Raw genomic sequence first — 17,390 nt, 5'->3', positions numbered from 1 at the left:
AAAAAAAAAATTCCTAAAAATAAAACCTCACCCTCCCATGGCTCAGATGATTAAAATGCTGAGTGTTCCCATGGTGTGAGGGGACAGAAACAGGTGGTGTCAATTAGAAACACACACAGTCACACACACATATACACACACACACATACACACACACACACACACACAAATGGATCTGAGAAGTCAGCTAAGGACCCTCAGGCTGCCTGTAGAGTCACTTTTTAGTTTTTAAGGTCATCAAACAGACACCAATCAAACTCATCCTCATCATTAAAGTTTCGTAGTATGTTAACTTAGCTGTACTGAGATACAAAAGTATATGGAGACAGTAAAATAGCAAAAACTCACTATCGGAAAAGTTTGGACATTATAAAAAAGGAGGGCTGACGTCTCAGAGACTTGATAGTTTGAGTGCCAGCCAGAGAGAAGGGGCGAAGAGGAGGGAAAGGGTGAAGATGTAAGGAGAAGCCTTTGGGAATAAGAGATGTCATTCTCACTCCTCTATTTAACTTCTTCAGCCAGCAGTCATTTTATATCATTTGAGAAATGGGAGACAAAAGACGAGCGGAGTGACGTCTGGTGGGAGATATCGCCGACTCAGCGACAGCAGAGTGTTCAGCATGAGTTCAACTTCATGCACACTCACAGCTGTTTCAGTGCAAAGAGCGAAGTGCAGATGTTCTGTCACAATGAAACTACTTTTGAGCTCTTATTTTTACTTTTTAAGAAATCATTTCATTACAAAGCATACATAACAACATCAAGGCTCATAAATAAACGACATAACAATCGAAAAATCAGGATGAAAAAAAACACATTGAAATGTACTTATAAGGTGTAGCGTACACATATTAGGTGCAACATTAATACTCATATGTACATTAATCGTCCGATCTTATCACCTGGTCCTTATACATGTTTTCTGTCCTATAATTAAACAATTTTTCCCATCTTTGGTCAAAAATATCAAATTTGATTCTAATGGTTATTTTCTCCATTTCATACATTTGCTCATACAGTTGGACAGTTATTTGAGTGAAGCCATAATAAGAGTTAGTTGAATTCTTAATGCTTCCTTTTTATCTCCGTTGATAAAATGCCATAACATTGCCATTCTCCATTTGTCCAACATATGTTTTAGGTCTTCACTTAATGTCTGCATATGTCTCTTTCTCTTCATATCAGCGAGTAGAAATTGTCTCATTTAGTTAATTGGCTTCTATTGTAGTGTTTCTTTCTATTCCACAGTGTCATTATAGTGAAGCACAGCCAACCCAGAGTACTTTTCAATATTGGCTGTCATGCCTCAGCTGCTCGACACTTATATGAACTCCATGATGGTGGCCTGCCTGTCTCCCAGGAGTCACATTCTTCTACAGCTATTCAGCACTAACCACATATTAAATGGCAATGCTTACTGCCAGAACAGATGACTCTCATATTGCCCTGTGAATAATATATTGAGCTCGGTAACTGACCTGTAACATCCACCTCCATGCCGTGGATCATCTCAATTGGTAGCTAGTTTGGACATTCAGTAGCTCGGATTCAGATAAAGAGTTTGCAATGATTGATAAAGCCGACACCTCGCTGACACCCAAACACATCACTTTCGCATGAACCCTGCTACGCTCATCCTCCAATCAAAACAGTCCGAGTTGTTAGGGATCATCAAAGTGCCTCCATCTATGCTTTGAGTGCTGTGACTCCATCCAGACTAAGAATAAACCCTTTAACTTGAAATACCATTTACACAGTAGGTTGACCTGTGTGTGGCCTGCTGGGTCTGAGGGGGGCAACATGTTTTGTGACCATTGTGGATGCAAGATTTAAAGAATAAAATGTAACTTGGTCGTGTTTTTTGTAAATATGTTTAATATAAGATGAGGCTTAGCCACAGTGGACCTTTTCTGTAGAAGCAAACTAACACAAAGACAAATTGCATACAGAACATTTAGAAAAATACAATATGTTAGTTTTGTTTGGGTTACCTGAACAATATTAGTCACTGATACTGAACAACACTTTACTCGAAGCATAACTTACTCTAACCTTCTGATTAGGACTAACCCTAAAACTAAATATTTGTCCACAGAATCTAGTGTACCTTTCTTGTTCTATATTTCTCTCTCTATCCTATCTCGTATTGTGTTTATTTTCTCCCAGGTGTTAAAACCACATCAGGCATCACTCTACTTCCTCTGTTCCTCTCACGGACCAGAGATTCTCCGTCTGTAAATGTCCTAGACCTTAAGGGAACATATTGTATGCAGCCATCCGTAGCTAATCATCTACTTTCAGAGAGGGACTTTTGGGGATAATACAGCGCTCTTTTCTGATGCACACATTCTGAGCTGCAATCAGCTGTGGACAGCCACAAGGAGGACAGTCTTCAGTGCGTGTATGTGTGTGTGTATTTGTGTACATATCACCTGGAAGCTACAACTTTGGACCAAAGGGGTGATGCAATGGAAGCGACTATCAGTGGCCTACTGCTGTTTGATAAGAGGGAGTTCGCTGCAGGTCAAACTCAAGACCCGTGGGCCGAATACAGCTCCACATTTGTACTGTACTGTGTCCTAAATGAGAAATTCATACTTGAAAATAATGCCAACAGTGGTGGATCAAACCAAGGGTTGGGAGGGTAACTACTTACTAATACAAGAGATAATAGATATCAATAAGATGTTTTTTTACTGGAGTGTAATATGTAAGATAACAGAACAATGTGACCTTAGAATATCAAGCACAAGTCCGGGCACGAGCAAAAAATAGGACTCAAGAGCACAACCAGGCAATAAGGTCTTTAGTCAAGCGTTTAATCCAAAAGGTAAAAATAAAACAGGCAATGATCAAAAAATGTACTGACTTGAAGTAACGAAAAACAACCAACTAGGTGGTACAAATGCTAAGCAGCTAGAACAATAGCTTACGTCAGAAGAGAAACATGGAGCACCTTCTGCTATACAGACAAGACGAACTGGCACTGACCAAGGAAACAGCACAGACTAAATACACAGGTGAGGAGTGATCATTAGGGACAGCTGAGGCTCATTGAGGCCAGGCAGGTGATTAACAGGGAGCGAAAATACACAGGTGAGGGAGTGAGGCGATCAGCCAGGGCCAGGATGTGACATAGAATAGAAGAAACAAACATATTTAGGATCAAAAATGATGTTATTGATAGGAAATGTCTGCCTTTCATTCAGCATATTCAGCCTATACACCAACAATGTTTAAATAAAATCTGAGCTTTAACATTTTCATTTAAATCAGTGAGATTTTATGGCGATTTATATATCTTTGGATAGTCACATAATAGGAATTCTGTCTGGGGTCTGTGGGGGGAAAGGTGGCGGTAATGTTTTATGTAAATGGTTATTTAGGTAGTCAACAAAGACACCTACTGTTAAGCACCAGAAACATACATTTTAGTAAGAAATTGGAATATCAACATTTTTCGTGAGGTTTAAACTGGGGTCAAAATGACACATGAGGATAAACGGTGTAAGGTACATATGAGGATAACAGCAGGTTGAATACACACAGTTAAGCTCACACACACTATGTTATGATTGAACATAGGTTCACCTAATGAATTAAAGACATAACAAAGAACCAAAGAAGGTGAGAAACATAAGGCAGATTCAGGCAGTAGGCGTATAGATTCACACTTAAAGAATTAGCCTAGAACATTACAGCTTGTGATTTTCAGAAACAGTTGTACTCTCTTTTCAGGCAGTAGTTACCGTCATTATGTCGTTGCACTTTTTGACAACGAAGAGCCGACCTATCAGTTCTCTCTCTCTCTCTCTCTCTGCAAATTGCTCTCATCTTCTCTTTTGCTCACTTGTCCCATCCCATCAATTCTCCCCCCTAGCCTCTCTGCAACTCTTCCTTCATGGCTCTGTCCTCTCATTGCTACTATTCTTACCCATAAATCCATCCATCTCCTCCCTCCTCCTCCCACTGTCTCCCTGTATGTACGGCAGACACTTCTCTCCTGATAAGCTCCCTGTCTTCAGAGCCTGTCAGCTGTGTCACTTCCTCCTCCTCCAAACTCCTCAGAGAAACTCATTAAGGACCCCAGGAATGGAGCTCAACCCTCTGCAGTGTGTGTGTGTGTGTGTGTGTGTCTGTGTGTGTGTGTGTGTGTGTGTCTTGTGTGCAGTGCGTGTGTTGTGTGCTTGACAGTCTTCTTGTTTCATCATAACTGCCCTCAAGCTTACTTGGAAGAATCAATGTGTTCAGTCTAATTCAGTGTGAATGTAGGCAATATAGGCCACACATGCCTTTATTTTTTTTCTACGCTTGATTATTGCAACAAAAGAAGCAACTTACCTACCCTAACTGCTCAGAATGTTGATGCCAATATAATTAATAAGCATTAAAAAGGACATATTATGCTGATGTTCAGGTGTATATCAGTATGTAGTGTCTCTACTTTAAAGAGTCCTCTCCTGCTGATGTTCAGGTGTATATCAGTATGTAGTGTCTCTACTTTAAAGAGTCCTCTCCTGCTGATGTTCAGGTGTATATCAGTATGTAGGGTCTCTACTTTAAAGAGTCCTCTCCTGCTGATGTTCAGGTGTATATCAGTATGTAGTGTCTCTACTTTAAAGAGTCCTCTCCTGCTGATGTTCAGGTGTATATCAGTATGTAGTGTCTCTACTTTAAAGAGTCCTCTCCTGCTGATGTTCAGGTGTATATCAGTATGTAGTGTCTCTACTTTAAAGAGTCCTCTCCTGCTGATGTTCAGATGTATATCAGTATGTAGTGTCTCTACTTTAAAGAGTCCTCTCCTGCTGATGTTCAGGTGTAGATCAGTATGTAGTGTCTCTACTTTAAAGAGTCCTCTCCTGCTGATGTTCAGGTGTATATCAGTATGTAGTGTCTCTACTTTAAAGAGTCCTCTCCTGCTGATGTTCAGGTGTATATCAGTGTGTAGTGTCTCTACTTTAAAGAGTCCTCTCCTGCTGATGTTCAGATGTATATCAGTATGTAGTGTCTCTACTTTAAAGAGTCCTCTCCTACTGATGTTCAGATGTATATCAGTATGTAGTGTCTCTACTTTAAAGAGTCCTCTCCTGCTGATGTTCAGGTGTATATCAGTATATAGTGTCTCTACTTTAAAGAGTCCTCTCCTGCTGATGTTCAGGTGTAGATCAGTATATAGTGTCTCTACTTTAAAGAGTCCTCTCCTGCTGATGTTCAGGTGTATATCAGTATGTAGTGTCTCTACTTTAAAGAGTCCTCTCCTGCTGATGTTCAGGTGTAGATCAGTATATAGTGTCTCTACTTTAAAGAGTCCTCTCCTGCTGATGTTCAGGTGTATTTCAGTATGTAGTGTCTCTACTTTAAAGAGTCCTCTCCTGCTGATGCTCAGGTGTAGATCAGTATATAGTGTCTCTACTTTAAAGAGTCCTCTCCTGCTGATGTTCAGGTGTATTTCAGTATGTAGTGTCTCTACTTTAAAGAGTCCTCTCCTGCTGATGTTCAGGTGTAGATCAGTATATAGTGTCTCTACTTTAAAGAGTCCTCTCCTGCTGATGCTCAGGTGTATATCAGTATGTAGTATCTCTACTTTAAAGAGTCCTCTCCTGCTGATGTTCAGGTGTATATCAGTATGTAGTATCTCTACTTTAAAGAGTCCTCTCCTGCTGATGTTCAGGTGTATATCAGTATGTAGTATCTCTACTTTAAAGAGTCCTCTCCTGCTGATGTTCAGGTGTATATCAGTATGTAGTGTCTCTACTTTAAAGAGTCCTCTCCTGCTGATGTTCAGGTGTATATCAGTATGTAGTGTCTCTACTTTCAAGAGTCCTCTCCTGCTGATGTTCAGGTGTATATCAGTATGTAGTATCTCTACTTTAAAGAGTCCTCTCCTGCTGATGTTCAGGTGTATATCAGTATGTAGTGCCTCTACTTTAAAGAGTCCTCTCCTGCTGATGTTCAGGTGTATATCAGTATGTAGTGCCTCTACTTTAAAGAGTCCTCTCCTGCTGATGTTCAGGTGTATATCAGTATGTAGTGTCTCTACTTTAAAGAGTCCTCTCCTGCTGATGTTCAGGTGTATATCAGTATGTAGTGTCTCTACTGTGACATATCTCAATGCTTTAATGTTCAAAAAGCACTTTATTTGTGCTGCAGCACCTCTTTTCACCCTCTGTCTGAAACCAGAGCCCAGGCTGCTCTGATTGGTTAGCTGTTCGGCTCTGTTGTGATTGGTCTACTGTTTGGGGGATGTGTGTGCAAAGGGTAACAAAGGACTGGGATTTATTGTTTCACGTGTGGTGTTGAATTGATTATCAATAATCGTGGTATTGACTATAGTATTGTTCAACAGCATTGTGCATACTGTATTTATACACAATTATCTATATTTTTTTATCACCTTGTTTAATCGCTTCAATCTTAGTGTATTGATATATTCCTTTATGTTCTATTGAACTATTACCTTACTGTTCTTACTTAGGCGTTATTCATCTGTTGTTGTTGTCTTGTGAAGCACTTTGTAACGCCTGTTTTTGAAAGTTATTCATGAATGTATTATACTAGTGTAAGAAATCCTGCCTATCATCATATCTGTCTCTCAGTCCACTTATCATACCCTCTTACTTGTGCCACCTAGTCCACTTTACAGGACATAAACTGACTGTTTTACAATGCAACTAAAGTATTCAACTCACAGGTTGTTGGAGGTGAACAGAACTCACATCTCAATCTCTGGAAAATAAAGTATATCCCTGAAGTATATCCTAATGTAAGCCAGACTTCATCCAAACTATCAGGAAAACAGCTAATCTGAAAGTCAACTTAGTGTCATTTCCGTCACTTTACCAACATGATAAACCCATATGGAGTTGTTAGCCTGCCAAATAAATGCTAAGAACAATTTCACATTCTTTGACAACGAGACAAGCTCTGCAGGTGACGGGCAATTAGGCAACTTCACTGCCGCCATGCTTTCATATAGCATTTGATCTACCTGCCTGTGTGTCACTTCAGCTGTCACTACACACATTTGCCGCTAATTCCTCTCTTGTTAGACCTTCACTTACTTCCTGTGTTCTCCCTCGTCCCATCTGTCTTTCCCTCATCAGACGTTACACAGACTCTCCGACAACTTTAAATGAGATAACTAACTTCTCCCTCTGTGTCTCTCTCTTAGATGTATATCCAAACCACCACCCTGACCATCTCTCTCAGCCTGTCTGCCTCAGTGTCTCTGGGGATGCTCTACATGCCCAAAGTCTACATCATCCTCTTCCACCCCGAGCAGAACGTACCCAAACGGAAACGCAGCTTTAAGGTGAGCTGAAATACTCTTTATATTTTTGACAGATGTTATATAAGTCAAATGTGGAATCAAACAAAAGGATGCCAAGCCACACTGGACGAAATGCTGCTCGAAAACAAGTAAAAAACTCATTTGAGCTTGTAATGAGTAAAAACATGTCAATAGAAAAAGTGGAGATTTGCTTGGTAAGATTTGTTGACACAAGATGGGATGTTTAGATGAATCAGATCTTGTAATTAGCTGGGGAAAGTTATTTTGAATTTTTTTTTATACAAGAATCAGGAAATGGTGTGTTAAGCAATAAATGCTCAAAAGTCTTCTGATTAGTTGGTGATTTTCCAATAAAAATGCAATCAAAAAGAATTCTGAAATCAAAATAAGATATTCCCAAGATACTTAAGATGCATTGTCTAAAACCAGGGCCTGTAGAGGAAACTTCTGTGTAGCAATGCAGTGGGAGTCACCGACTCAGGAAGGAGACACGGTAGAGCAGGAGCTTTGATGTCAAACACTGGCGGTTTATTTGGAGCTTCGGCCGGAGAATTCACATCACAAGTCACAGCAGTCACGGTCTGACTGCACGGGTGGGTTGCCACGTCAATTCTAAAAAACTCTACCCCGGACCCATGTATTTAGCTAGTTCTGAGAGCATCATCAACATGCTGCATAACAAGATAAAATCATAACACCTCTATCAGCTGACGTCAACAGGCAGGAACAGGGAGACAGAACACTGAGAGCATAGCAGCCAAGGTTACGAGGTGCGTGTGCTCAGTCAGGACAGTTTGATAAACTGGGTCAAAGTTATGGGCCTTGGAAAATATTTCCACAACAAGGCCCTATATCTCACTGAATTGTTACTTCTTAAGTTATTAGGTCTTATATCAGGGGTAAAGACATATTCTGACTAGATATTAGACAAATATGCATGGCAAGATTGTAAGTTGTTGTGGTAGACTGAACTTCCTGTTAGGGTGGATTTAAAAAAAGTACATTTTCAAATATATTTCAAAAAGTCAATCATTTTTGTAACATAATGTAAAAGAACTGGCCAAAAAAAGAGGACACTTGTGATTTGACACAATCAAACACAGAGTCAATGTCAGAAAGTGTTTTACAGTATTCACCCAAACTCAAAAATCATTGAAGAAAACTCTAATTTAGCCGGGTCGCTAACCGATTTACGGCTAGATATTAGACAAATATACTTGGCAAGATTTCGAGTTTTTGTGGTAGTCTTCACTTCCTGTTAATGGATGTCTGAACGATGCAGGCCATTGTGACAGCTGCCACCATGACGGGGAAGCTGGGCCAGAAGGGAGGAGACCGGCCCAACGGAGAGGTGAAGACGGAGCTGTGTGAGAGCATGGAGACCAACAGTGAGTAAGAGAACACGGACGTTTTATACCTACACATATAAAATATTTCATAAAGATATATCCTCAAACCCGCTGAAATCCACCGGAGAAAAACTGGAACGTTGACTTTAACTAACGGTATTAAGTCAACACATTTTACATCATTGTACTAGGTTAGTTAAAAGCAATAATATTAAGTTGAACCTAATATTCAAACTTCATATTATTGCATTGAACCCACTTAATACAATAATGTGTCATTTGTTCACATAATACATTGTGTTAGAGTCAGTGTTTTCAGCAGTTACAGTTTCAATACATTTGAAGGGACTAAATATAACAATACAAATAAAGCATACATGTACTCAAACAGACATATTCAGTGGTAGAAAGTAACATTTACTCAAGTACTTTATTTAAGTACAATATTGAAGTACTACTTGAGTATTTGTGCTTGTACATATACAAACTGCTGTGCAATAACAGTGCTTTTGTGCAACTCACACTTATTACTTTTTACAATGTATTTACAAATTGTTTAAATACTGCTTTTGTTTTTGCTTATTCAATTATATATTTTTAGGAACCTGTGCTTGCCTTTTTTATCATTATAAGTCTACTCTTTTCTTTTTGCCTTTTAGCTATACCTTTGCTTCTGTAATGCGTAGATTTACCTGCTGCGATACAAATATAGAAATACATATTTCCATTTAATGCTACTTTATACTACTAGTAGATTTTATTGGAGCAATTGGGAAAAGGAAATAATGTTGTTTGACATCATTACTTTCCAGAACAAGGCACAAAAACTAAAATGGTCAAATATATTTAAAAAATGCAATCATTTTCGTAACATAATGTAAAAGAACTGGGCCAACAAAAGAGGAAACTGGTGGTGCAGCAATGAAACACAAAGTCAATATCAGAAAGTGTTTTTCGGTATTCACCCAAAGTCAAAAATCAGTGCAGGAAAATCGGAGTCTAATTCCGACTCTTCTTCAGAAACGAGTCTCCTGCTTTCTGCCTGTGCCATGTTCATTGTGCCAATAATACTTTAATCAGATTTTGAATGCTGTACTTTTACTTTGAGTATTTTAACATGAATATATTGTGACTTTCACTCGAATAAAGCATCTGAGTACTTCTCCCACTACATAAACCAGCACCTCACCCCTGCTTGTGTGCATCTATGCTCAGATGTACAGCCTGCATGAAGTCTGAGTTTGACGTAAAAAAATATTTCACGCCATTTTCTGCATGACAAAACAGCTACAGCGACAGATTTCAAATAACAGTGTGTCTTCCCCGGGTTTTGACAGTGAAGCATTCAAAGCTCCACTCTGTGTTGGGCTGCTTCTCCTGTGTCAGCAATCTGCAGATGAAATGGCGGGAGTGCATGTGAATGTGCACGTGTGCCTCAGTGTGTGAGTCTCCATCAAATGGCCACCATGGATTTGTGTGTCCTTAGCTGTTTCTGTCAATAGCCATGTGTGCTTCATACATGCGTCTCTATGAACACGTGTACATGTCAGCATTGCTGTGCATGTGTTTCTTTGCAGCTCGTGAACACTGCATGCAAGAGTGTAATGATTTTCAGACCTGCATTTTCCCGTCAGCACTTTATTAACATCATTGAAGGAAGTGGGTCACAGTTCATTCAGAAAGCCAATACTTCTCCCTACATGCTTAACTTTACAGAGAAATTGCAAATGAATGCCATATGGTCAAAGCAACATTATATATTTTCCTACGGGTATGAGTAGAACGTTTAAGAGTCTCTACTTTTTGTGGTACCTGACATTTGCTTAAGAGTACTCTTCAGAACATATCATGACACGTTTTGGGCAATTTTCAAGGCTGCACCACACATTTCTTACATATTTATTTGTCATCAAGGCAAGTTTATTTATATAGCACCTTTCAACACAAGGCAATTCAAGATGCTTTACAAAAATGAAAGACATTCAGACAAAGGCATTTAAAAACAGTAAAAGATAATAAAAGAAACATTAAAAGAAAAATACATGAATAAAAAGTTACAGTACAGTTTAAGATATGAATAGTTCACACAGAAGTTCCACTTTACTGATGAACACAACGGCTTCGTTTCAATTAAAAGCAAGGACCTTTTTCCCATTATTCCAGCAGTGTGATGGCGGAAAACCCTGAGTGAAAGAAAGTTATATACAATGGGTTGTATGAAAGGAGCAGAGTATAACAAAGGTGCAGTTAGAAGCCTGACTTTGCTACAAAAACATTGACATTTACCACGGAACGCTTGAGGGGACAAAAGACGTAATGGGTTTGACAAAAAGCCCCGACTACTCAGGTGGATGTGAAACTGTTTCGTGACCATCTGTAGCCAAATCTGCTCTCAACTGCTCCTTCTTCTCTCCTTTTCCCCCTTCCACACATCCAATCTGTCGCTTCTCTTTCATTCTCTTCCCCCCCCCTGATTCGCCCCATCTCCGCTCCATCGTCCACCATTTTCAAATTCACGCAGCTTCATCAACTAAGACGACATATGTCAGCTACAGCAATCATGCCATTTGAAGGGACCACAGAGGATATGACGGAAAGGGATTGGACAAGGAGAAGGGGGCGTGTCCCGAGGCAGCGCCAAGAAGGAGCCGTGGTTCTTGGCCGGAGAACTGACGGACAGATTGAGCGCCCAATGGAATCCAAGCATGAGACATTTTGTATTGTTCCGCATCACACCACAGAGAGGTGGGACCACAAAAAACAGCCAGTCAGTGTGCCTGCTTCCTCGCTGCTCACAGCTCATTGGTCCTACCATGAACGTACCTGTTCTGAAAAAAAATGAAAAAAATATGCCATACCATAGGACACTGTGGTGGACAGAGTAACTATTAAAACGTACACAAAAAAAATCATAAAAAAGAAAAAAACTCAGACCATGTAGACATTATATCTAAAAGGGCAGGCTGGGAGAGAGATTTAACAGATTCCATTTTAAAAGATATTTAAAAAGAGAAATGTAAGAGAAAAATCTATGAGACTCAAACATGTTTGTTGTTATTCTCTACTTGTAAGTATTTTTGTGGTTGTGACGATTTTTTCATTCTTGTCTCACCGTTGTCCGATGGATCGCCCTAGCATAATGAGATGAGTGTGTTTCCTCCTGCTGTCTTGGCTAACCGGGTTGTAGCCTTGGGTTGTGAACCTGTAAAATGCCATGGTTGAAGCATGCCAGTTTTTTTATACAAAAAGGAGATTTATTTATAATAAAGGAATGTTTTTGCAAATGTGTAGAATGGTGGTCGTTTGTACATTTGTAGCTTTGAGGATGATTCTTTTGCAGGTTGGTTTTTAAGGTCTTGAATGATGAATGAGAAATGAATGGATGTCACCATGACTCCATATACAAATTAGTAGCACACCAGGTTAGTGATATATAGGATAAGAAACTGTTTAGCAAGCATGCAGATTACTGTGGGCTTTTCATTGTTTCCCCTCATGTTTAGTGAAATATTCCGCTACTTTGACCCAGACTGAGATATCTTTACAACTGTTGGACAGATTCCTTTGTAAATGTGTACAGACATTGATGATCTCCAGAGGATGAACCCTAAGGGCTTTGGTTATTCCCTGACTTTTCTTTCAGTGTCACCATATTGTTAACGTTTTATGTAACTGGGACTGTTAGGGTTAACACATTAATGTTTGTGAATCATCTGTTAACCTTAAAGGTGGGGTAGGTCATTGTGGAGAAAGCAGCTCGAGTGCGCTAGAATTTGAAAATACACAGCCGGAACAAATCTGCCACTTCCTTACAGAGCCCCTCCTCCAACACACACGAACGCACACATGATCAATGAGGGCACGAGATAAGTTTGTGCCCAGATGGAAGGCTGACAGGCAGGTAGGCCATCCAGTTACTTTAGCCGGGCCGGCTCAGATAATTGGTCGTGCTTTTTACAGCACCACGGCTTCCACTGATGACATTTTTTATGGATTTGTTGTCAAAGCACTTAAGATATTCATTGCTATCGGATATTAAGAGCATTCCATGGAATATAACAAAAAGTGTATCTCGAGCCGGTTTCTCAAACTTACCTACCCCACCTTTAACCCGTTGAAAAAATATTAATCAAATTGAATCAAATTACCAAGTTTGACCCAAAGTTGCTCCCGTATTTCCAGTGCTCAAGATTGCCAGTGATAAAGCAAAGATAGCAGAGAAACTGGCACAAGCTACGTGTATTAAACTGACTGGAGACCATTGGACAACAGTATGAACCATCACTACCTCACACACAACTGAAACTATTCGCTTTAGGTGTGAAGAGAACGAAGGAAAGGCATTTTGTCGAACATTGTTTCTTGAAGTTCCACAGGAGTGAGAGATACAGTAGAGGAAAGGGTCAACAGTGAAGGATCAGATACAGTGCAGTGTCGAAAAGTATCGACCTTTATGCCAATTATTCAGAAATCATGCTATAATAAAGTGTTTTTTTTTAACTCGGATTTCTCTCACCAGTTAGTCATGCATTTTCTGTATTTGCCTCCAAAATACAAGTAAATATTGGTGTTTAAATCTTGTATTTAATAATGATTAATCCCAGATATTTGTTAAGATTAAGACATTTGTTTTCCTTCTTCGATTGACAGCACTAGTTATAACATATTCATCGATACCAAAGGATGAATCCTTATAACTTTGTAATGAGTTTTCTTCCAGGATCACCATCATCTTGCTATTTGTGTGACTTGAATGGCTCTGTAACTTTTGCCATGACATTTGGTTCGGATATGTCCCTCTCACGATGAATTGTAATCACTTTGTCGATCCCCTGACTTTTAATCTAGCCGTTCTAAAGTTTAATTTGTCAAATGCTTGACACAGAGTCAAGGCCATCAGCCTCAGCTGTACTGTGTGTTCAATGTTCTCTTCAACAGAACAGTAGGATTGTCGCTTTCTTTGCTTAAACATGCCTATAATATTTCTCTTAAATCCTAAAATGTAGCTACTTCCTTGGTTAATCTGTGAGAGAACATCTCCTTCCACGTTTGACTCTACAGTTTGTTCTTTTCATTTTATTTCGATGTATGTCCGTTCAAATCTCTTCCTTCTCAACTGTCCTTCAGTATTCGAGGAGATGGCGATCACCTCACTGACAAGATGTTGAAGGGAGAAATCTGCCAGAAAAAGGAGCCTTGAGGGAGAGTTTGACAGTAAGAGAAAGAGATAGATATTAGAACAAAGTGGACAGAATTCCCCCCTCCGTCCACCTGCAACAACCCATCAGATGTCCAGCCTTCAAAAATACATGAGAGCTAAGAAAGAAATCTTTAAACTGCACCAGTGAATCCACTCTTGTTGGAGAGTAACAATCGATAGCGCTGAAGACAAAGTGAAAGGACAAATCACAGCGTTTACACCAGAATGACATGCCTACAGAAGTCAGGTTGAAAGGTGTGAGTGTGCTCTTGTGAATGTGTGTTGCTATACATTTTGTAGTATGTTTGCAATTTCAACAACCAATCACTCATCCCCATTGCCTCAGCCGTGTGGCAAGCCGATTTAGCTTTTATTCATTTCTAGCGGATATCAAAAAATCAATTCTCACTAGTAATAATGGTTATTTCTGATATCGAAAATTGAACTTGAACTAGTTAGAATGCAAATTATTGATAGCAGAAATTAAATTGTAACTAGTTGTAATGTGTATTCTTGATATCAGAAATGTGATTTTAACTAATGAGATTTGAATAGTTTTTCTCATTCATTTCAATGGGAGTTGGAATTTGAAGTTCAAATGCCAATTTCTGATATCAGTAATTCAATTGTTACTAGTTACAATTCAATTTGAACTATAGTAAAAATACCAATTTCTGATATCAAGAATTCAATTTCAACTAGTCGAAATGCCAATTGTTGATATCAGAAATACAATTTGAACTAGTTACAAATTATTTTTTTGATATCAGGAATTCCATTGTTACTAGTTATAATTACAATTTTATTTATAACTAGTTACAATTGAATTCCTGATATAAAAAAAGGATTTTTAACTAGTTCAAATTGTATTTCTGATATCAACAATTGGCATTTCGACTAGTAAGAATAGATTTTTTGATATCCTCCAGAAATGAATGAAAGCTAAATCGGCTTGCCATACACCTGGCGTACACAGAAGATCTTGATGCCATGACGTGCTCCTTAATGACAGGCTTGACGTGTAGGCAAAACACTCAACATAAACCACGAGGAAAAAGCCTGGTTCCAAAAGCATAATATCACAGCTTCGATTTCTGCAGCTGTGTTTATTTCAACAGCCAAATCCCAAATGCCCTGAAGCAAAACACTAAACTCCTACCTGCTTATTTACTGGAAGCTGCTCAGGAAAGATTTGAACGTGTTTCATGACCCTATGCCTCAGGGAAGTTGCTCATAAGCCAAATACTAACTTTTATAGACAGACATGGTGCCAGTTAACAACAGTGGCAGCTTGTCTGTGTAAAACAGGAACTGAGAGCTCGTACATATTTTACAATCAGGTGAATATCATTTGTACCGCTGATAGCAACGTTTGATACAAAAACCTCAATTTGACTGTTTAAGTTGTTGGCACAAGATGATATTCTTTTTTACCAGAAGAAAATACATGTTCCCTGACTATAATACAACTGTTCCCTCAATATAACACATTGTTCCCTCAAGATAACACATTGTTCCCTCAAGGTAACATATTGTTCTCTCAAGATAACACATTGTTCCCTCAAGGTAACATATTGTTCCCTCAAGATAACACATTGTTCCCTCAAGGTAACATATTGTTCCCTCAAGGTAACATATTGTTCTCTCAATATAACACATTGTTCCCTCAAGGTAACATATTGTTCCCTCAAGATAACACATTGTTCCCTCAAGGTAACACATTGTTCCCTCAAGGTAACATATTGTTCCCTCAAGGTAACATATTGTTCCCTCAAGGTGACAAATTGTTCCCTCAAGGTAACACATTGTTCCCTCAAGGTAACATATTGTTCCCTCAAGATAACATATTGTTCCCTCAAGGTAACATATTGTTCTCTCAATATAACACATTGTTCCCTCAAGGTAACACATTGTTCCCTCAAGATAACACATTGTTCCCTCAAGGTAACATATTGTTCCCTCAAGGTAACATATTGTTCTCTCAATATAACACATTGTTCCCTCAAGGTAACATATTGTTCCCTCAAGGTAACATATTGTTCCCTCAAGGTGACAAATTGTTCCCTCAAGGTAACACATTGTTCCCTCAAGGTAACATATTGTTCCCTCAAGGTAACATATTGTTCCCTCAAGATAACATATTGTTCCCTCAAGGTAACATATTGTTCCCTCAAGATGACATATTGTTCCCTCAAGGTAACATATTGTTCCCTCAAGGTGACAAATTGTTCCCTCAAGTTAACATATTGTTCCCTCAAGGTAACATATTGTTCCCTCAAGGTGACAAATTGTTCCCTCAAGGTAACACATTGTTCCCTCGAGGTAACATATTGTTCCCTCAAGGTAACATATGGTTCCCTCAAGGTGACAAATTGTTCCCTCAAGATAACATATTGTTCCCTCAAGATAACACATTGTTCCCTCAAGGTAACATATTGTTTTATTGTTCCCTCAAGATAATAACTTATTTTGTAAAGGGAATATAACTTGTCTCCACAAAATAAATACATCATCACACAATGTAATAACTTGTTTAATAACGAAGACGATCACTTTTTCCCTACATGATGATATCTTAATAAGCTATTTATTAGTATTATATGGATACAAATTGCACAGAATAAAAGAAAAAAGAACAACACCTTAACCCTTTAACTGCCGGGCCAAGAAAAAAGCTATGGAAAAATTATTTGTTTGCATTTTCTTATCAAATGGGCCACAAATAAGCACAAACATTTTTTTTGACTGACCACACAGTTTTGTTTTCATGAGCCTCTACCAAATGGTCGAGCTGGCTTTCTATGGTAAAAGTAAATTTTCAACAATCATCATATACAGTACAGTATTTGTATGCATCAAACTCAAATAAAACACAAACTCAAATACATTTGTTTCTTTTATGGAAAATGAGCAATATATACAACCAGATATATTCATAAAAGATAATAAATTATAATTGGAAAAAAAAGTAATGTAAAGTGTTTTTCATGATAAAAAAAGACTTGCTCATCTTACTGTATACTGTATGCTGAATTGGCCTTACAGGAAACCACTGGCCTAACAGCAAATGTCTATATCCTGTGTGGCCTAACTTGCTCATCTGTGTGCAACTTTGGGCTGAATGCCATGCATGAAAGGTGCTATATAAATTATTATCACCCTTTCACTCTGAGACTCATAAGGCAGTACTAGATGTAGTAATATTACCATGAATCTAGCTATTTATTTACCATATTTTATTGGAAAACATATCTGAAACTCTGAAAAAGTCATATTGCTAGCTTACCATAAAAGGCCAATTCGACCAATTGGTTGAGCATATTTAAAAAAAAAAAAATTACACCCTTGTTAAAAAATGTTTTGTGCATCAAGTTATCTAATTATGCTCAGTCATTGCCCTGCCACTAAAATATGTCAAAAAGGATATTTTGTAATTACTAACAAAAGTTGACCAAAAAGAGTGATTTCTTCAGCAGTAATTTTTAGCATTGCCAACTTTCTCAGTTGAAGCTAGTTGAAGGGCTTTCTGTTTGAACCACAGTGACATCTA

The 17,390-nt window shown here is 38.6% G+C and overlaps 1 protein-coding gene across 1 annotated transcript in view; it reads left to right on the top strand.

The window, feature by feature from the left end:
* grm8a (glutamate receptor, metabotropic 8a) overlaps positions 1-12,402 on the top strand; it is a 314,346-nt gene extending 301,944 nt beyond the window's left edge. The window contains 3 exon segments of the mRNA XM_034236777.1: positions 7,172-7,312; positions 8,574-8,679; positions 11,162-12,402. Of these exon segments, the coding sequence (XP_034092668.1) occupies positions 7,172-7,312; positions 8,574-8,679; positions 11,162-11,211 (297 nt within the window). The 3' untranslated portion in view covers positions 11,212-12,402.
* The last annotated feature ends 4,988 nt before the right edge of the window (positions 12,403-17,390 follow it).

This window comes from Gymnodraco acuticeps, unplaced genomic scaffold (assembly GCF_902827175.1).
Source record: "Gymnodraco acuticeps unplaced genomic scaffold, fGymAcu1.1, whole genome shotgun sequence".
NCBI lineage: Eukaryota > Metazoa > Chordata > Actinopteri > Perciformes > Bathydraconidae > Gymnodraco > Gymnodraco acuticeps.
This window is presented reverse-complemented; position numbering and strand designations above follow the sequence as displayed.